The sequence below is a fragment of the Notolabrus celidotus genome, chromosome 20 (assembly GCF_009762535.1).
Source record: "Notolabrus celidotus isolate fNotCel1 chromosome 20, fNotCel1.pri, whole genome shotgun sequence".
Lineage (NCBI taxonomy): Eukaryota > Metazoa > Chordata > Actinopteri > Labriformes > Labridae > Notolabrus > Notolabrus celidotus.
Genome location: NC_048291.1, coordinates 13,108,039 through 13,129,489, shown reverse-complemented (window position 1 = coordinate 13,129,489; position 21,451 = coordinate 13,108,039). Strand labels below are relative to the sequence as shown.

Below are 21,451 nucleotides of genomic sequence, written 5' to 3'. Positions count from 1 at the left end.
CGATCTGGGGCCCCCATATGATGAATGACCTGCAGAGAGCTGGGACCAAAGTAACAAAGGCTACCATCAGTAACACACTATGCCGAGATACTGCAGCGCCAGGCGTGTCCCCCTGCTTAAGCCAGTACATGTCCAGGCCCGTCTGAAGTTTGCCAGAGAGCATATGGATGATCCAGAAGAGGATTGGGAGAATATCATGTGGTCCGATGAAACCAAAATAGAACTTTTTGGTAAAAACTCAACTCGTCGTGTTTGGAGGAAGAAGATTCTGAGTTGCATCCCATGAACTGCTTACCTACTGTGAAGCTTGGGAGTGGAAACCTCATGCTTTGGGGCTGTTTTTCTGCAAAGGGGACAAGATGACTGAGCCATGTTAAGGGAAGAATGAACGGGGCCATGTATCGTGAGATTTTAAGCAAAAACCTCCTTCCATCAGTGAGAACATTGAAGATGGAACGTGGCTGGGTCTTCCAGCATGACAATGATCCCAAACACACCACTCGGGCAACGAAGGAGTGGCTCTGTGAAAAGCATTTCAAGGTCCTGGAGTGCCTAGCCAGTCTCCAGACCTCAACCCCATAGAAAATTTGTGGAGGGAGTTGAAAGTCTGTGTTGCCCAGCGACAGCCCCAAAACATCATTGCTCTAGAGGAGATCTGCATGGAGGAATGGGCCAAAATACCAGCTACAGTGTGTGCAAACCTGGTGAAGACTTACAGGAAACGTTTGACCTCTGACATTGCCAACAAAGGTTATGTTACAAAGTATTGAGTTTAACTTCTGTTATTGACCAAATACTTATTTTCCACCATAATTTACAAATAAATTCTTTAAAAATCCTACAATGTGATTTCCTGGATTTTTTTTTTCATTTTGTCGCTCATAGTTGAAGTGTACCTCTGATGAAAATTACAGAGCTCTCTCATCTTTCTATGTGGGAGAACTTGCAAAATCAGTGGCTGACTAAATACTTTTTTGCCCCACTGTATATCCCCCCTCTCTGTATGTATTTTAATGTGTGAGGTGTGTGTGTGTGTGAGGTGGATATATATATATATATATATATGTGAGAGGGCCAGAATGAATAATGTCTTGTATGGCCCCTTGTACTTGCTGACCCTTACCTGGTCTTGGCTCAGCATTTTTGATTGTCCTCCCTGAATCAGGGCCAAATGAAAATCTGACTTGCACTGGCAGATATTTCTGTTCCCTTTTTGTTCAGACCAACGAGTACTCATAGATTTTTCTGATTCCCAGTCAGTGTCCTCACCTTCCAGCAAAAATAGCATGCTGTACACTAACTTCTGCATTCACAAACTGGAAGGCTTGGCATTGGTCCTTATGACTCTTGCTAATTGTGATTCAGAACTTTTTTCAGTCCAAGAGAGAATTAAAATTCATCAGTCTGTCAGTTGCTGAAAGTGAAAATGAACTCTTTCATAATTTAATCTGAAAGGGAATTGAGACCAAATTAAACATTTGCTGAGGATTCTTTCTGTAAAACCATTTAACAATATGAGGTTTTATAATTTTCAGTCATAAATTTAAAAGGCTGCATTTAAACTTGTTTCTTTTTCTTCTAGCTCTGCTTCTGCTGTATGACGTCACCAACAAATCCTCCTTTGACAACATCAGGGTAGGTTTGTTTTTCTAGCTGTAATGGTATATTTATGACTTAATGTACTGTATTAGTTCAATCCCATTCTGTCACTCCTCCTTTATACTTCAAATCAAGTTTAAGGGAGAAGTGACACATTAGGGTCACACTGTTGGGATTCTGATATGCATAACCACTCGTTATCTGTACATTAAACTGCTTATTACCCAGCTACCAGCTAAAGTCATAAACAAGTTTACACAAAGTATTGGTTCAGTGATATTCTTGTTTATTGTAAAATTATATACTTATGCAGCTGAAGATGTAGCCTCTCCAATTTCTCCTTTTGGAAACACTTCCTTGACAACAGATTCTCATCAGCCTCTTGTGTGAATTTTACTGAGCATTTTAACTCTCATTCAAGTTAAAACATTAGCCTGTTAGTTTGTTCTAACTCACATCAAACTAAACATTTCCATTGAAAGCAATGTTAGACGAGGTGAACAAAACTTCTGGGGGCAAGAATATTTGAAAAAACTCTTCATTCAGCTCTTCTTCTCTAAGCTTTGCAATTGAAACCTATTAACATAAATCAGGCAAATGTCACAACTTTGAACATCACTGCTATTAACATAACCGCTTATGGTTTTGGTTGCTTTGTAATGACCATCAACTAACAGATGCACTCACCTATGCACTCTGCTGCTGTTGCCTGATTGCAGCGCAGGATGTTGCTCCACTTTTCCCCCATCAGAGATGTTTTGGGTCCAGTAGCTCCTCAGACTGCTCTCGCATCTGTGCCCGCAACCTGTCATTATTCCCTGATTCTCAAGACCAGCCTGAGACAAGCTCTTACAATTTTTGTCACAGTGTTAGAGGGCAGGCAGAGGAGAAATGTGCCGGACTCCTTTACGTGGATTGATTTGATATGACCTGTGTGATCAGGTTGTCCCTGGCGTAGCTTTTTCTATGGGGAATTAATCACTGTTATTATGGTGTTTTGACCAATCAGAATCAGGAGTTTAACACAGCTGGGAAATAAAAGATAGTTATTCTTTTAAAAGTGTGGGCATCAGATGTCATTCAAGACATGGTTATTTGGATTTCTTTCTTGACTTTTGAAGCCCATCAGATTCATTTTGAAGACCAAAAGGCTGTGTAGATGAGAAGGTTTTGTGAGCAAGTAAATGACTGCATGATATGGCTTTTGACAGAATGTCATTGTTCAATGTCAGTGTAGCTTCTGGTACCATTATTAACTAATGTTTAAAGTCAGCCACTGTGACAGAGAGAGATCTGATGTTCTTCTCTAGACGTCAAATGGAAAGACAAGAAGAGAGGAAAACAGTAGACCACACTGGAGGAGTATAGAGGAAAGAATGTGATTTAGTGAAGGATAGCAAGGTCAGCTTTATGTTCTATCTATAGACCACAGGGACTTCTCTTACTGTCCATTTATCTGACAGAGCTCCAGTTTCTGTCACTTTTCACTGGGCTCTGATGCTTAAAATCACAGGAAAAATATTTGAAATTGAATTTGATTCGTCCTGGCTCCACTCCTTCTTGGAGTCAGATACTAGCAGTTGGCTCTTGCAGCGTGAACTGTAATAAGTTTGTCAGTGTTTCAGTTCTGGCCTGGAGAGTGTTTTAGAAAGTTACTGAAGACAGTAATGGATTGGTGAGGTTTGGTTCCTTTGAAGTTTTATCCTCTCTGCTCCTCTGTGTCAAAGAACACCTCCAAGTTATGAGGAGGTGAGAAGAAATGGCTTTTATTGAGCAATTAAGTCGAGTTAAGTCTTTTATTATTCTCTTCAGGTGAATTTGCCTTGTGCATTTCACCTTTGCATTTATTACAGAGCAGTGGACAAACCCAGGTGCCAGCATTTTGGTCAAGAATAGAACTCAGCTCTTTTGATTTAAAGCTTCACCTACAAAAGCCTTCTGATTATGTGCTATAACCGGCTTAGTTACTTGATTCTGATTGGTCACCATCCCTAAGCACTGGAGTGCTGTTTTCTCAGCAGTTTCAAGCAAGGGACAATTGATCCCACATGTCAAATCTAATGAATACTCAGGAAGGACAAGGAGTCTGGCACATTTCAACTCTGTGTTAACACTGGCAAAAATGTAAACAACATAGGTGATATTTTGCAGGTACTTAAAAACGTCTTTAAGAAAAACTGTGGATTTGTGGTTAATAGCTGACCAGTCACCAGCAAAATAAAAGAAGGGAAACAGGGAGGGATGTTAGAAGACACAAGGAAGAGCTCAGTGAAAGAGATGTCCACCAAAGTAAAGAAGACAGACACAAAGTGTCGTGTCTTAACAGCCCGTGATGTGCAGATGTAGAATGAACCTTGTGACACTGGCCAGCTTGAATAGTAATTCGATTTATTACAATCAAACAGCATCAGCATCAGTAACAAGCATCGCGACTGCTTGGAGGACGACCGAGCCAGATGAAGTCGCCTCTCTTCTGTCTCCACGTTCTGGCTTAAATACTATGAAGGTGTACTCAAATTAGAATGAGGGTGTCCTTCAAACATACACATATATGGACTCTTCAACACAAGTTTCAAGTTAGCTGCTATTTGACTCCATTATGGACGCCTTGTTCTAAGTATTGACAAAGACGTCAGCTGTCACTGTCAACCATATATTTGCCTATGTCAAAGGTGATCTTTTTTAGGCCCTCCCTAGAGACTTCTGGAGCCTACTATTGTAACTCATTCTTGTGGGCCCCTGGACTTATTTTAAACAACACAGACTAGCAACATATACTTAATCTTATGTGGTTGAATATCAGATACTTCAAAAGTAATAACAACACAGACAGGGTTTTGGCTTAGGCTGTGTTGAAAGGCTGGCTGACTTTAAAGAAAACACCAACAGACTTTGAAGGTTAAAGAAAACACTAATGTTTAGACTCAAATGTTTTGACTGATGTTTAGACTAAATTTGGCTGCTAGATCTCCGAGTGGGCCTTCAGTGATCTTTTTTTAACTGTGCAGGTTTGCTGTGTTGTGAGAAGTTTAATCACAAAGCATTAGGTAACGCTACAAAGCCACCTTGGCTAACTGCTAACACTTGCTGTATTCACAAACACTGAACTCTGTGTGTTGTGTCCCCATCTTTCAAGAGTGGGATTTAAAAATAGTAAAAAATAGCTAAAATAGACAAATTCTTAACCACAACTTACCCAGAAGTTTTCCTGTCTTTTCCTGTAAAAATTCCACAAGAATTCAGGTGAGCTGATATGTCAGCATAGCAGGTAAAGATCATTAAAGTTCACTGTGAATGAGAATGAATGATGTTTATATCATGTGACCAGTGCAAACAATGTGCAAATGATGAAGCTGCTTCTCACTTGTTTCTGCTCACCAGTATGTTTCTTTGCGATTCATTCATTTTTACTGTAAATACATCCGCTTACATGAAGTGTTAATATAAAGCAAATAATTGTATATTAAGGACTCTGCTTTGCCTGCCATCTTGGATGTATCATAAACATTACATTGTGATTACTACAATATCCTTTTCACATCATGTCTTATCTTACCCCATAGTCCCATCCCACAGGCTGAACCTAAAGACGTCTGTGAGAGAAGAACAACTTCTGAGAATTTCCGGGTGGGCAGTCTTGATATCTCCTGGAAATTCTCAGGAATGGATGTGTAAAAATGGCTGATGAGAATTATGTGATCCAACATTCAGTGTACTCTTGAAATAGATAGTTGTCAGCAAACAGGACTTGTACTTCCTCCTTGGAATGTGACTCAGACAACTCAGACACCAAAGTAATATCACATGAGAAAGACAAATATCAGTCAAAACCGGATGTTCCACATCCACAGTGTTGAGAAATTGTACAGCAAAATGAGTTTTTTTGATAAGCTTGTCAGATAGTAACACATTTTTGTTTTGATTCAGACTTTTTGTTGATGCTTAATGAGACTCCTAACTTTAGGTTGTATGCATTTTTACTATTCAAGAGGTTTTAATGTGCCTGTGTGAGTGTGGAATCAGTCATTGGTCTCAGTCACATTAGGTCGCTGTTGTGTCTGTATGCACTCTGGCAACAAGAGCACTGAAAACAGACCTCAGCAGTCCATTAAGACCAAGGATTGCATTCCCTCTGTGACCAGAAACGTTTACAGCTTCATGCACTGAAAGTTAACATGAAAGATGCTCACATACTAACTGTGCCTTGCTGTGAGTGTATAGCTTAATTGAAAATAACACTTTTCTGCAGTCAGCCCTGCTGGATACTGCAGTTTTCAAATTAATTACAGTGTAGTCTCTAGAAAACCAGACGTTTTCCCTTTATTGATTTAGCTACTTATAAGAAAATGAAAATTCAATACAACAGAGCAGCCTGGTACAATGAATCTCATTGATTTCAGTTCTGGCATAGCAGGCTTTGTATTCAGGAAAAAACACTGCTGATATATTTGCAGCTACAATGTGCATTTGTTAAGTTTCAGGACAACTGAGTTATTACCTTTCTGCTTTACATGTGGTTAATTGTATTTTTATTCACCAAAAATCTTTAACATGTTGTGAAAATATTAAAACAAAAAAGGATAAAGGGAGGATGTAAAAAAAGGCAGCAAAACCTGTGATTTACATTAAACAAATACTTCATGACTTTGATTAATGATTTAAAAAATTGCATCGACAGTCCTACTGTATTCAAGGAAAACAAACAAGAACACAAGACGATAGCTTTTCAGCCGCATCAATCTCCCCTATTACCCTCCTATAGTGTCAATGCTGTCAGGTGGACTGAAGTTGTGCCAGCTGGTGCCACTATGTCAACACACCAGCTGTTTCCCTCTGTGTGGTAAATATATACCCAGAACAGGAGGGCTGGCTATTTTCAACCGCTTTAATTGACACTAGCCGTCAAAAAGAATGTCTTTTAGAGCAGCAATGGGGCTGTTAAGGAGAGGAGAGAGTGTTGGTCACTGCCAGGAAATATGAGGTGCCCATTTTCCCCCTGGGATAATTAAAGCAGAAAAAAAGTGCTGCTTTAGCTCCAGATGTGAATTGCAGCATAACAAGAAAGTAAGTGTGTGTGTGTGTGTGTGTGTGTGTGTGTGTGTGTGTGTGTGTGTGTGTGTGTGTGTGTGTGTGTGTGTGTGTGTGTGTGTGTGTGTGTGTGTGTGTGTGTGTGTGTGTGTGTGTGTGCGTGCGTGTGCTCAGTGTCTTCATTCTTGAACGCACACACTGCTTCAAGCTCTGTTTTTTCCCCCCCAACAGACTCTTAACTGAGAAGTGTCTAGCTGATGCAGTGCTCCTGCCTTTCTATTTGATAATGTGATCCTTAAAGTTGTTAGCATACATAATAGCACAAACATGCCAAACTGTCATATTTGGTTTTATCAAAGCCCAAGATAACATTGCCAGATGTTTTTTTTCTTTCTGATGACCCAAAGCTTTAAAATCTTTTTCTCTGCCATGCCGTGTCATTGAAGCAGTTATCCTTTACCTCCTCTGAGAAGTTGGAGCTGTGATAACATTAAAAGAAACAGCCTGATTATGAAAGAGAGAACCCATTAAAATTTGGAGAGGACACTGATCTGACTCACTAAAAGGTACAGTCCTGTTGGGCTTGAAAGAATGAATAGCAGATCAAGCTCAAGAAAAAGCAATGTAACTCTCTAAATTGTAACAGTGATATCTACAGCAAAGTGAAATGCTTGGAATGCAAAAATCAGTACAGAAGTCCTCCTCAAACATCACCTTAGACATAAACACATTGCTGGGGTGCAGGCACTTCAGCTGAAGACACCCATATTGAGACATGCTTCTTGTCTTTTTGGGAAAATAACCAGACTTACTTCTGTAGTGGTTGGAGTTATCAGTTCGAAGACAAATTTGCACTCTCCAAGTGCTCCTCTATTTGTCATTTTATTCTACTCAATCTGTTGTAGGCATGAGATTATTCTAAGCATTAAAGCTGGGGTTGGTAATCAGATTTAGATACACTTTTTGTCATACTGGTTAAAATTATCTTTATGTCCTGATGGTAATCAATACATGATGTTTTCCTAAAAAAGAGTGAAAACAAAAAGGCTATCTACAGCCGGAGTAAACCTGGGAAAACACCAACCAATCACCGTTTTTTGGCTCCCCAAATTTTAAACCAATCAAATCCCGTCCAGCCGTTCTGCCCTCCTCCTGCGCGTACATTTCCCCGGCGTGCACTCCTCCGAGTCCCCGTCTCCTGTCTCTGCTTCCCCTGACTCTATTTACTGCCCCTCTCGCTCGTCCTCGGGCCTGTCCCCTCTGACCTGATGAGGTGCTTTGCTCAGGACTGTAGTCCGGATCAGAGTCTAAAAAGCTCTCACCAATAAGCAGAATAATTATTGACGTTCAGTAAGTCCTACAGGAAATATATATTTATTGTAGCATCCATCCGGACGCTGTAGTGATGACGAGACGATTCGTGAACACGTTGAGCTTTAATAACCGGTCACTGTCGGCCGTGATCACGCCAACCAACAAAGCAACAATCAATGTTGGAATGAATGAAGAACTTCTCCTCTTGTCTCGCACACTCGCACACTCTACACCTCTCCTGATGCCTTCACTGACCGTCAACACTGTAGGAATTAAGAACATCTACACTGAACACGTTTAACAAACAGTAGAGCTGTTACAGTATTATATGTGTTATAACTTTTCTCCTGATATCGTGTCACCGGTACAACTGGATAATGCTAGCATGATAGTTGTGAGTACTAACAGCAGCCATGTTTGTTTGTGTTTTTTAACTTTCACTATGATAATGTTTTGGTGAGGACCGGTTTTGAATCAGTCATGATCTTATGGTCGAGAATCAGCGGCGCTCGTGCATGTGAGCGGGGGGGGGGCGTCGTTTTGGAGGTGCTCTGAGGGAGGAGGGGAGGGGTTAGACGGAGTCATGAGGAAAAGCAACATTCAAATTCATGCTGGTTTTCCGAGACTACCAACCCCAGCTTTAACATGAAATATACATTTTTACAATAAGGACAGTAATGCAAAAACACGTGATTATAATTTTCAACTACAACCTTTTAAAATCAAGAGAAGTGAGGGAGTGTAGCTTCACATTTTAGCCTGAGTTCCGAGTCCAAATTCAAGTCAAGTGCAAGTCACCAAAAAAGAATCTGAGTTCAGCTGAGTTCCCGTTACCTGAGCATTTATAAGGACTATTGTTTCCCTCCAAGTATTCACTGTATGAGCCTTTGCTGTCTGTGTGGGAACTTTTGGAAGTGTAGAAAACACAACAACATCAGCTTCTGACAGAGCCTGTCAGTATGTCTGGAGGGATAAATTATCTTATTAGTTACAGCACTGTGCGTCATGCATATGTGTCACACTAGTTAAAATTTGAAAGACCACCAGCAATGAAATACCCACTGTTAAAAAGGACGGAATGCAGCTAGTTTGATTTAAAAAGAGTTTTATTGCTAAAACCACAGATAAAACGTCCCAGGGTTAAAACTGTGATTCAAACAAGGAGTCTTATGGTTAAAAAAATAGATTAAAAAGTCCCAATAATAAAAAAGAAGTCACTCCACGGTCTTTGTGCAAAATCCAGTAAAATCCTCCGTCGCCTCCGTTGCGCCTCTTGGGGCCTCCGTACAACCGCCTCCGCTCCTCCGGACAACCGCCTCCGCTCCTCCGGACGGCAACCTCCGCTCCTCCACGCTGCTGAAAGTGAGAGGAAGAAGAGGAGGAAGAAGAGCACTCAGTCGCGGCACCAACGTGTCAGCAAACACACACACACGTCCGAGAAACAATGGCTCAATCACTTTCCTTTCTCAACTGTACAGTGAGCGTTGTATCGATCCTTTTCTGGTCCCGGTAGTCCCTCACGTCCTGCTCTCCGAATCGACCCGGCCCACTCGTCGCTGCTGCCCGTCCCGTCCTCCTCGCGTCTTCCTCTCCGACCTGTTCCGTGTGCTTCCTCCTTTTGTCCTGTCGCACCTGCCTTTTATCCACAACTCTGCTATATCCACACAACTTGGGGAGCGCAGTCTAATCAGCCCCAGCTGTCTGTCCTTGCCTTGATTAAAACCCAGGAAGTCCATGCAGGTAAAATGTGAACAACAAAAACACACTAGAAAAAAAAAATACAATACACTTTAAAACCATAAGTTATAAAACATCAAGGCAATAAAAGCTGGCACTGTGACATATGCACTGCACTTCTCTTGATGGGGAGACACATTCACTGATTTTCAATCACTGCAGGTATTGAATAAACTCAGAAATACCTGCAACCCGAATTTTAACCAATCACACATCTCTTGCCTGGGCTGAGTCATGCTACCGTTAGCTAGCAGCAATATTATCAAAAATCTAGATAACATGAGCATCTCACTTACTTTTCTGCGTGCATTCTGGAGAGGTTTCATGTTCTGGCCTTGCTACAAACCAAAAAAATTATAAGGGCCTTATAAAAAAATAACAGTCTTTACCAAATAAGTCCCTCTCCTCCTTTCCATCTCCTGATGCTCAATGCAGTTAGTACTTGCCTGAGTTCAAGTCCAAAAGTCCAAGTCATCAGTGCTCAAGTTCAAGTCAAGTCTAGAGTCCTGTAAATAAGAAGTCTAGTCGTTTTAGAGTCTGATCTGACTTTGTAAGTACTGTGTTTACAGTTTTTCCCCATTTTATACACACAAGAAATGAGAAAAAAGGAAACTTATCGACACACTTGTATGAATTTGAATGTGTAACATGGCCTCAAGAAGCTAAAACATGCATAAACATGATAGTAGTGTTAAGAATGTATCACATCACTGTTTATATAATGCCCGGACATGAGCATCTAATAGCTGTGTGTATTGTTTTGGTGGAAGGGAGCAGTTTTGAGCAAGCGGCAACCTCCGGTCCAAAAATATGAGTCCAATGCGGAAGTGCTAAAAACTGCAGTTCATCGAGGATCCGCTTGAGGCTGGCTCCGGAAGTACCGGAAATCCCATACACACCAATTTTAAAAAGCCGATCTTTACAACAGAAATAAACATGTTTACAGCCTGGTACAAAAGACGAGTGTAGTCTGGATAGCTCATTTCTCGATCGGCACACACTGAACGGGGGTTGAATTTTTTTGTAACGTGGCACTTTCGAAGATATTGAGATTACGAGTCTTCCAATGAGAGGCACAGCTGACTTGATTGACAGGCAGGAACACTGTAGCTGTTGATTATGAGGCTCAAAGCCCACCTCTTTATGTCACAATCGCTCAACAGCAGCAATATGGCTCCCGCCGACGGTTGGCCTCAAAACAGCACTTCAGAAACAGATGGGTGATGTCACGGATACTACGTCCATAATTTATACAGTCTATGGTTTTAAAAAGAGAGAACATGCTTTTGAGTGCTGTATTTCATTTTAAAAGTAATTGTGGAGTTTTGACAAAGTAGTTAACTCCCTTTTAGTTTGTGTTTAGAGCTTCGTTTGACTGATACAAAGACATCAATGAAGCGGTTAACCCTGGTGTTGTGTTTTCATGGTACAACTTAACATGTCTACCATTTCTCTCCTCACAATCTCTAGAAAGTCGTATGTTGTTACTTCAAACATTTACAGTTTGCTGTGTCTCACTTTATTGAGTTCCTGAAAGATAGATTTGGGGCAAACTTAGAAGACACAGTTTGACATACAGACATCACCCTGTTAGGCTTTCCCTCCCTTCTTTCTCACCTACACATCCCTCCACCGCTCCCACAATCAGTCTCTGTCTATTATAGTGAATAGAAAACGCTGCCGGGGAGCTACAGATGCCTGCTGGCACACCGCTGCTTAACGAGCACTAACTCATGTTAATGAACGCTAATGGTGATGAATGCCACTGAAAGAGAGGGAGAAAAGAGATAAGCAAATCATTCTCTGCTCTCCCGCCTGCAGTCCCACTCCTCTCTGCTGTGTATTATTGTCTCCTGCTCTCTGGTTAGGAGGCATTTAGGCAAGCAAAGCATTAACGTCACAGGAGCTGTCCATCAAGTGAGAGAAAAAGACTCCTTACCTACGGCAAGAGACACTCAGTCACAACATTTCCTCTTGTACTGTGACATTTCTGTATTCTAAAAATATCAGCAAGTTTATTTAGAGAGTATAACCCTGTTTAAAGTGGCTTAAAGAGAAAAGTGACATTTCGTGAAATCTAAAAATGAGATGATCATCTTCCTGGTTTATGCATTCGTATTTCCAGTTTTCAGAGACAGTTGGAGCTACTTAAATTTTATGTTGTCTGATATGGTTGGAGGACTAAATCAATCTTTTGTTTGTCTTACATAAAGTGGCAAGTATTCAATGTTGTAAGCCATTGAAGCAGAAATACACAATCCATTTAGTGATGTGATTAATGTCTCTGTCAGATGGAGTTCTTTGGGGAAAGTACAAGAGTCCATTTGGGGCTCTACTTTAAATCATTTGTCTGAGTTATTTGGTTAAAAAAAAGCAGCCTGGCTCCGTTTGCGCCGCCATTTAAAGCTTGGAACATTTGCCTTTGACAGAAATCCAACAGATTGTCAAACCAGAACCATTCAGTGTTCCCTCTATGTCACTTAAGCTGCTGCTCCTGAAACACAACGTTTAGAGTGGAAAACAGACTGCACTGCATTGACCGTCCGTTACAAGTTTCAACAGTGGTGCTGGTTTGTACAACATACAACTCGGACCCATTTTTATGTGACAAACAGTTGCAATGTTTTGTTGCTGATAAACCTCAAAAAGAAGATGTCTTTGGAGATAAGGTTGCAGGGCATTTCATTTTGACACAACACCAACCTACCTAACCTAGGAAATGTTGTGCCTTTGACTTAGATTTTGGCCTTTTTGGCACAGTGCAACCTGTAAACACAACTAAATGTTGTCCTTAAAGTTTGTCACATCCATGTATTCATAGATGGTTTGCAAATCATTTTAAGTTTCTATGGAATTGAAAATGGTGCAAAGAGAACAAATCAAATGTTGAAACTGAAAAAATGTATTTCAGCGACACGCTTCAAAAAGTGTTCAAAAAGACAGGAACACTGCATTAAAAACAGACATGACTCTGTGGAAATTGCTGGGCTCAAAATTACTTCCAAAATCTATAGTCTGTGCCTACAGTTTGTTGCTGCATCCACAAATACAGGTTAAAACTCGACCATGCAAAGAAGCAACTACATATAAGTGATTAAACAATGACATAATATTAGACGAGTGTTCATAATGTTCTAGCTGATCGGTGCATATAAACATGATCCAGAAACGCAACAGGCTTCTCTTGGCCCAAGCCCATTTAAGCTTCAAAAGCTAGCCAGCATGCCCAGCTATATGTATTTCTGTAATTACAAACTACACTGAATATTTGAATAATAACTGTATTGGAAACTGATTTATTTACTTAGTAATAGCCTGCCAAAAGAGGTTTTTTTTAATTCAGTACACTACATCAAGATAAAACATATGCATCATAATAAACAATCAAAAGAGCCGGATGAGAAAATAAGATTCCTTCCTACTTGAAGTTAATTTGGCTTGACTTGTTTATCAAACCCTCACAGAACAGCACTCAGTTCAAACATCATGATAGATGTTCATCAGTGCAGCTTCCCTCAGTCATTTTGTCACTCAGTCGTACACCTGAGAGATGTCTTCATCAGCTGAAGGTGGGCACAGCTGTAGCAGTGGACACAGGCATTGTTAGAAGAAACTTTAACTGTGTCTATGTTCAGGTACCTGCGGCGGTAGATGCTTCATAGAACTTTCGGATTGTTTGGATTATGAACATGGCTGCTGGCTCCTGCTCTCAGCCGAAGCTTTATTGCAGAAGGCAGTTCACTTTGTTTCCAGGAGTCCAAAAATATCTGTGTCTTGACAACTATTTGCCTCCATAAGCTAAATAAAACATGCTAGCACCATGAAACACTCCACAAATGTTTTCATGTAATGACCTTTGACCCCAAGCCAGTAATGTTGACAACAATCGCCGGCCATTAATTCAATTTGAATTACTTCATCAGTGGGTGGACTAGGCCTGATTCAATGAGGGTGCAAAAGGATGTATTGCACCCTCATTTCAAATGTATTCACCCTCAATTGAATAGATGCCAAAAAAAACAATACATTTTTAGCAACAGTTTTTGCAACAGCGTGATCTGTCCTGCCCATTTGCAACATGTGCACCCTGTATTCAAAAGCCGAACACCAGCTCATAATCTTCTTACTAGGGACCACATGTGGGACCTGTAATACCTCTGCTATTTTCAATGTTGTTGCCAGTCACTGTATCTGCACCCCTGTTTATCTCAAATGCACCCCAAAGTCATTTTATTCTAGACCTAGGCCTGGAGTGGACGCAGCCAAAGGATGCAAATTTAAACAAATCACCCAACAATATATCCTGACCTAACAGAATGTAGGTTCTTACCGGGGTGTTGAATACCAGGACCATCTAAGGTAGCTCTGTCTCAAGATTACATGTCTCTTGAGTTGTTAATGTAAGACAGTTGGATAAAGCCTCTTAAATTGCAGATGTTGCAGCTCTAAAATCTGTCTGATGAAAAACATGTTGGTAGGAGCATACCAAGTGTCATTGGATACAAGCCACTGGTCAGAAAACATATGAGCTCTTTTTAGAGACATGACAAATTTTGTTGTTAAAGTTGTAGGACTTTGCTTACCTGCATGCACGTCTGGAGAAGCACCTTCATCATACTTTTTTTTGCAGCTGTATCTGCACCTCTGCATTAATAAAATGTGAAAAAGTCCTAACAGAGGTCTCTTAACATTAGAATAGATCAGCACTTGGGCAGTGATTTAAACAAGGTGGGCTCAAATGACAAACTTGGTTCCATATAAACTGTGGAGATCAATAACTCTTCCTGATCAGAATACATTGTCTCCTAATGTAATACGTTTTTTATTGAACGGTCTGGATTTGGTTCTTATTTAAGTGAGTTACTTTGTGACTGTGCTCCTAACATCTGTGTATGTTTGCATGTGAAGATGTTTGGTTGCTTGATCATGTTTACGTGCTTATGTTGAAACGCAGTCAAAGCGACGAGAGAGACGAAACCTTCATCGGCGGGCCTTCATTCATCTCTCTCTCTCCCAGTCTGTCTATCTCTGTCTGTCTCTGGGGCACGATCTGGCTTCAAATGAAACGGCCGCCTGCCTACCACATAGCAGTTAGTTAAATGTCATGGCACCACCGCACCAGATGGTGATGAGAGGAACTGTCTGTAAATAATGCAGTGATATGAATTTAAATACCAATCATTTAGAATCACTGGAGAGTCTGGCATTTTCAAAGTGAATCACAAGGCAAGTGTCATACGAAGAAACACATCATGTTTCGTCCTGCACAATAAAGTGAGTGAGGCCATGACATGCCGTAATGCTTATTCATTACGTTGTCACTCAAACATCACCTGTAATTTGGTCCCCTGTGTGGAACAGTATTAGTATTTCAGCCCCATTGCTCCAGCTGATTATTGCCTGTCCTTGCCTGTATTTATATATGATGCAGCCAGTGGAGCATACAGCTCTGCAAGGTGAAATGATCCACCAGTGTTCAGCTCATTTCTGTGCACATTTCCATTTACTTTGAAGGCAGCAGCAAAGTCACAAAATAAATTGATCGCTTATGTGAACACAAAAACACTCAAACACAGCGAGATGAATGAAGATGTCCTGTCGGCTGCATGCTTTATGTTGTTGTCGGAGCACTTCAATTTCCCAGAAGATGTAAAAATAAACCAAAACTCGTCTTACTGGATGCAGGCATGTCAGAAATGTTCCTCTACCTCTATGGAAATAACTTCAGAATACATGACAAGATGTTCAGTCTCCTCCCTCTTTGTCCTTATTGCATTTTTTTTGTTTCACTTTTATGGCAAAAAAAAAAAGCTGCTCTTTGTTGTATGAGTTTGGGAAAACAGTCATCTCGCTGCCGCTCATTACATAACGCCTCGCTCCTGCCTGCTCACCAGAAAAGAGCCTTTCATGTTCCTCTGAGTTAGTTGCAACTCTGCAAAAAAAAAGCACTTTACCTGCAAGGGGGGCTGAAAAAGGTCAAAGCAATTCAGACAAATGAAAAAATGATTTGCCGGCTACCTCTTTCCTTCCCTTACTTCAACGTCAAAAAGCACCATAAAGTATTTTGTAAGATCAGAGGCAGCTTTGCCATGAACTGAAGTGCTAAACCACCCACTCAGCTTTTGGGCTGAAAATCTACAACTTTATTGAGAACAGTATCCAAGGACAGGCATTTATTCGTTCTGTTGTTTGTACTCTTATTATTCTAAAATATCTTAATGAATTACTGGTGTTGGCAGTGTATGCAAACAAGAAATGTTCAAGGCTAGACTATCTGGAATGCATTTATTAATCCAGTTTGAGGAAAAATGTTGCTTTCGGCCAGCAGTGAGAAGAGTTTTGAATCTATTGACTATAAAAAGAAACATGCAGCATGAAAGAGTAGTCTTTAACAGTGAAACAAGCTAAAGTTGGGTGAAGTTGCTTTGAAAAGTTTCCCATCACCTCAGGGGTTTAGAACTTCTCCCACTGAGTCACTTTTTTGTTGCCATGTTTCCCAAAAACCTTCAAACTCGATACACATTTCTCAGATAATCCTGAAGCCAGGGGTCCTGGACTGCATGTCATCAAGGTTTGCACAGAATGATTCATCCAATCATCGCCTACACTGTATGTCTGTTGCTGTTTCCATTAGTCACAGAAACTATTGACACTGCAGTCTGAGACAATATGTAATGCCTCCAAAGCTCTGTGTGTAAACCTCCTTGTTTGCTGATATTACTGCTCCCTTTCTTTTCCCAGCTGCATTTAGGTTCCCTCATTTGTTCTTTTCTCAAGTTTAATAATCAGTCAAAGACAGATTAATTTGTCTTCATCTGTCATCAAAAGACTCACAAAAAAAACCTCATATAAATAAATATATATTATACACACACTCAGATTTTCTGTCTCTTTTGTCTCTTGCAGTGTTTTATCTGGCATGAATAAATACAGAGGCGTCATTAATTTTTTTATGTGACCCTGGCTTTTATCACAATCCCGCAATCCTTTTATCATCCAGACAGGAGGACCTTATAGCTCTTTGTTTGAAACAGAAAAAGGGTGAAAATGGGTTTCCATTATATGTATGAGCAGAATAGCAAGTAGCCTAAAAAAAACTGCAGCTGGCTTTTACCTGATGGCTAGATGAGGTGAACATGAGCGCTGACTGAGTTTCTCTAATGACAAAAAACAAAGTATTTTTGTGAATAATATCAAAACTTTGAACACAGCATGATCTGTTGATTATCCAGGGTAATTAAGTCACTTGTCTTTTGATCAGCATGATGCCACTGATGATTTGAAAGTAATCTTATCGACAAAGCAACAGAAAAATAATAAAAAATGTATGGCTGGTGCAAATAGGCTTTTCGGATGGTAAGATTTTTACAAATGGAGGATCAAAGTTATCATGCATCACAGGAGCTTTTTATCCTTGAAGACCACAGTCACTTGACCAACAGGGTGAGCAGGGGAGTGTTTCACTTCAGTATCGTATCGCTAAGTATTCCTGTTTCTACTCACTGTGCCTTTATAGAAATTACCTTTTGAAAATGTATTGTAACGATGATTATATAAATAAATGTGGATAGATAGATAGATAGATAGATAGATAGATAGATAGATAGATAGATAGATAGATAGATAGATAGATAGATAGATCTATGTATACATATATACATATAGATAGATATGCATATCTATATAGATATATGTATGTATGTAAATATATACTGTATGTGTGTGTATGTATATGTACTAACTCTTTTAGGTAATACAAGGGTAAAACAGTAAACATTCCATCTGTCAGTTAATTGTCACTGTAAGCTGAGCTGTCTTTTGCTAGCTGCGATTAAGTGTGTCCCAGCATTGTAGCTAGCACTGCTGGGACTTGATGTCAGCGTCTTTCTTTCTCCTTTTCGTCTGTCTCTCACAAGATCTTGAACTCCTCTCTTCAGCAGATCGTCTTCCACATTTTATTTTGTCAGTAACAATATCTGAAATATCTACTGGTTAAAAAGGGTAAATCTGCTAAGAAACAGAAAATACTTGACTAAATCTGCTAATTTATTAAATTTAGCTCCAATTTCTGGTCAGCCACAAACATCTGCAAAAAAATAACACAATTGGTTTTAACTCACTAAACTTAGCTTTATGAAATATCAGGTCTCTGGGAGGCAAATCTTTTTTAATAAATGATTTTATTATTAAACACAATCTCAGTTTTATGTTTGTAACGGAAACTTGGTTAGACCAAGATAACAGTGCAGCTGTACACATTGGATCAAGCCCTCTAAACTTATCTCACGTGAGTGAGACTAGAACTCATAAAAAGGGGGAGATCTTAGTTTAATTTTTAATGAGTAATTCAAATGCAAGCATGCTTTTGAATATGTGGCTCTTCAGTTAAATACATCCTCTCGGTCTGTATTTCTTAATATTTACAGGCCACCTAAATACTGATTTCTTTGATAACCTTGCGGCTCTACTGCCTCTTATCTGCACCGACTTCGATTGTGTTTTAATTGTTTGTGACTTTAACATCCATGTTGATAAACCTGAGGACAGAGTGACTGAAGAACTGTGTTATGTCCTTGATAACTTTGGACTCAATCAGCATGTGACGCAGCCCACACACAACAGGGGCCACATCCTAGACTTGGTTATCTCCAAGGGTCTAAACATTTCTAAGGTTCTGGTATCTGATGTTGCTCTATCTGATCACTGCTGTGTTTTCTTTGAGAGTGATCTATCTGTGAACACTCATGTTCAAACTGAGGTTATCTCAAAACGTTACATTACTGAAAATACCAATGATATATTTATTCAGGCTTTCTTTCAATCACCTTAAGAATATATCAAGGATTAAAGGACTTCTGTCTCAGGATGCAGAAAAACTTGTCCATGCATTTATCTTTAGCAGACTAGACTACTGTAACAGGGTCTTTACAGGACTCCCTAAAAAGTCCATCAGCAGCTCATACAGAATGCTGCTGCTTGGGTCCTAACAAGGACCAAAAAAGTAGATCACATCACTCCAGTTCTTAGATCTCTACACTGGCTTCCTGTCAGTGTGTCGACGACACACGTCGACACACTGACAAATAAAACAACAAGAAACACTAAATCTGTGACAAATCCTTCAGAAAGGTCCTGCTGCCTTTCTGGTAGAGGTCGATTTTACTCCCCAGGCCTGCAGATATGAAGATCTAGTGGATGATTTTCATTTATCATGGATAAGTGCTAGCGCTAGTTAGTATAGCCACATAGCTACATGTTCGTAGCTGTGTACCAAGACGCACGTCGACATACTGATAAATAAAACAACAGGAAACACTAAATCTGTGACCAATCCTTCAGAAAGGTCCTGCTGCAGGCGCCTCTCTGTCAGGATCAGATTCTGGATCAGATTCAGAGGGTTGAAGTAACGTGATCTCTGAGCAGCCATGTATATTCAGCCAACATGTAAACATTAGATCAACGTGCCGGAGAGCCGAGGGCACATCCACTTCCTGAGGGGGCGTGGTCAGAGGGAAAACAGAGTGTTCTGAGGAGGACTGAAGAAGAGGGCTTTTCAGGCAGACCAAAATCTGATTTCAAAGTGTTTTTTTGAGCATAAACTTTAAAGACATGTTTTGGGGACCTCTTAGACCAATATATATTGATGAAAAAAGCGTGATATGTCACCTTTAAATCAAAGACTAAGACCGTTTTATTTGCCACTGCCTTTCTATCTTAGCTTATTTTAACTCACTTTAAATACAAATTTTAATTTTATTCTAAATATATTTCTAATTTTCCTTTTCTTTTCTATGTTTCATTATATTTGTTATTTTGATTGTGCTCTTTTATGCTTGTCTGAATGTTTCCAATGCTTTTAATGTTTTAATACAAAGCACATTGAGTTGCCCTTGTGTATGAAATGCGCTTTACAAACAAAGTTGCCTTGCCTTGCCTTACTGGTCACAGTATTGAACCTAAAGATAGTTAACATCTGAATCTGCAGGTCCTCTCAAATGTACAGAACTTTGAGTCTTTTTTGGCTCATTGTTTACTTACTGACAACCGCACTGTTTGATTTACTGATATTGCAGTTTTGATACAGAAGCATTATTGAAATACCTTTGAGCATGGACCTTTTCAGCACAGACCTAGGGATGGTTCTCATGGCAGAGTCAGATTATTTGAATCCATCACTGCAAAAATGCTGTAAAAATGACTGCCTAGGATGTGTTACGTAACTTTTGCACTTGAAATGATCTGGTTTCTGTGGTGTTAATAAGCCTGCAGCATGTTAAGACATTAGCAGTGGGTCTTAGATGTTGCTTGGTTCCTAACAGCAGAAGAAGAAACACTGGATCAAAGGTATCTCAGCAGAGGTCACCCTCTTCCCACGCAGGGTGACTGTATCAAAGTCGGTAAACTCTGCATATGGCTTTAGGGTTTGTTTTTTTAGCTTTTCAACATTTTTCTATTCTTCTTTTTTGCTTTGTCATAGCCTATCCTCTTAAATTTGAATTTTATAATATCATGAGTTCAGATGACGAATTAGAACAGGAATAGATTTACCACAAAAAGCACTTTCAGAGAGGAATTTCTTTCAAGCACTGGTTTAGGCTTTGAAGATATCACTTTGATTGGCAGGACAACACAGAGCCCTATGCTGCCTCCCTCTGACACTCAGTACAGGTTTCAGGAGGCAACTGGCACACATGTCACAGAGGAAATCATGATAATGAGGGCCACATATGTGCATGCAGTCTCAAAAACTAAGGCACAACTACGAGGAAACGCTGTGACTTTCTCCATGATGTGTGGTTTCAATGCTTCGTGAATCAATTTCTTAAAAGGAAAAAGTAGCAAAGTGACACATTTGCAGGTTAATGACTTCAGTTCTTTGTCTGCAGCTCTGAGACCTTTCACTTGGCTTGTACTGAATCTCAATTTTGCTGGCACTTGACATTTTGCCATCTCTATTCCCTCTTTTCACTCATGACATGGTGAAACCTTAAATTATTGATTTGCTCTTTTATATTCATTATTCGCTGAAATCGAAAGTTATTCTCAAGGCTGCTCTGGCAGGAAATGAACTGACTGCATTTAACTCTTGACTTGACCACTTGCCACCAATAAAACACGTAATTTGTCTCTCAGCTCTGCTGCTGTCCAGGGAGCTCCTGTAGCCCTATTAAGTAATCAGCTTACTCTTGCTTGCTCAAGAAATGATCTGGTTTACGTTGGTAATGATTCCATGTATAAAGTATCATTGTTTTATTGATTAAAAGCACTGTTCCTAATGTGTATTCATCCGCTTTTGGCTGGGATTGGCATTTTGTGTGTAACAAAAGCGCCCTCTGCAGGAGAGACTCGAAGGATGCTCCCCACTTGTGTTGATGCGTAATAAGCTCTGCTAAAATACACTGACCCACCCCATGGACTAAGTCAAGTCAAGTCAAGCTTTATTTATTTAGCACATTTAAAAACAACCTCAGTTGACCAAAGTGCTGTTCAGTTTTTAAGATACAATATAATCTTACAAAAATGTAATAATAAATAAAAACAATAAAAGAATAGTGGTACCTCCTGTCTCTCTGCTAACTTTGTCCTGTAGGCCTACATGTTTGAGAATGATGTCATTCTACTTTTTTTTAACAGTCCAATGTATCTCTCATCTAAAATCTTAGCCACACAAAATTTAAAGAACTGTTATTTTTGCAATATGAAGTTAATCCCCTCCTCTACTTCCTGCTCTTGAGGAGTGCAGACGCTTTTTTGCTTGCTCTTGATTATGCTT

At 39.9% G+C, this 21,451-nt stretch overlaps 1 protein-coding gene across 2 annotated transcripts in view; it reads left to right on the top strand.

Annotated features, from left to right (window-relative positions):
• Nucleotides 1-21,451, top strand: part of LOC117832173 (ras-related protein Rab-26) — a 103,880-nt gene that overhangs the window by 56,647 nt on the left and 25,782 nt on the right. For both annotated transcript variants that reach the window (XM_034711180.1, XM_034711181.1), the window contains one exon: nt 1,583-1,635. In XM_034711180.1, the coding sequence (XP_034567071.1) occupies nt 1,583-1,635 (53 nt within the window). The remainder of the gene's footprint in view (nt 1-1,582; nt 1,636-21,451) is intronic.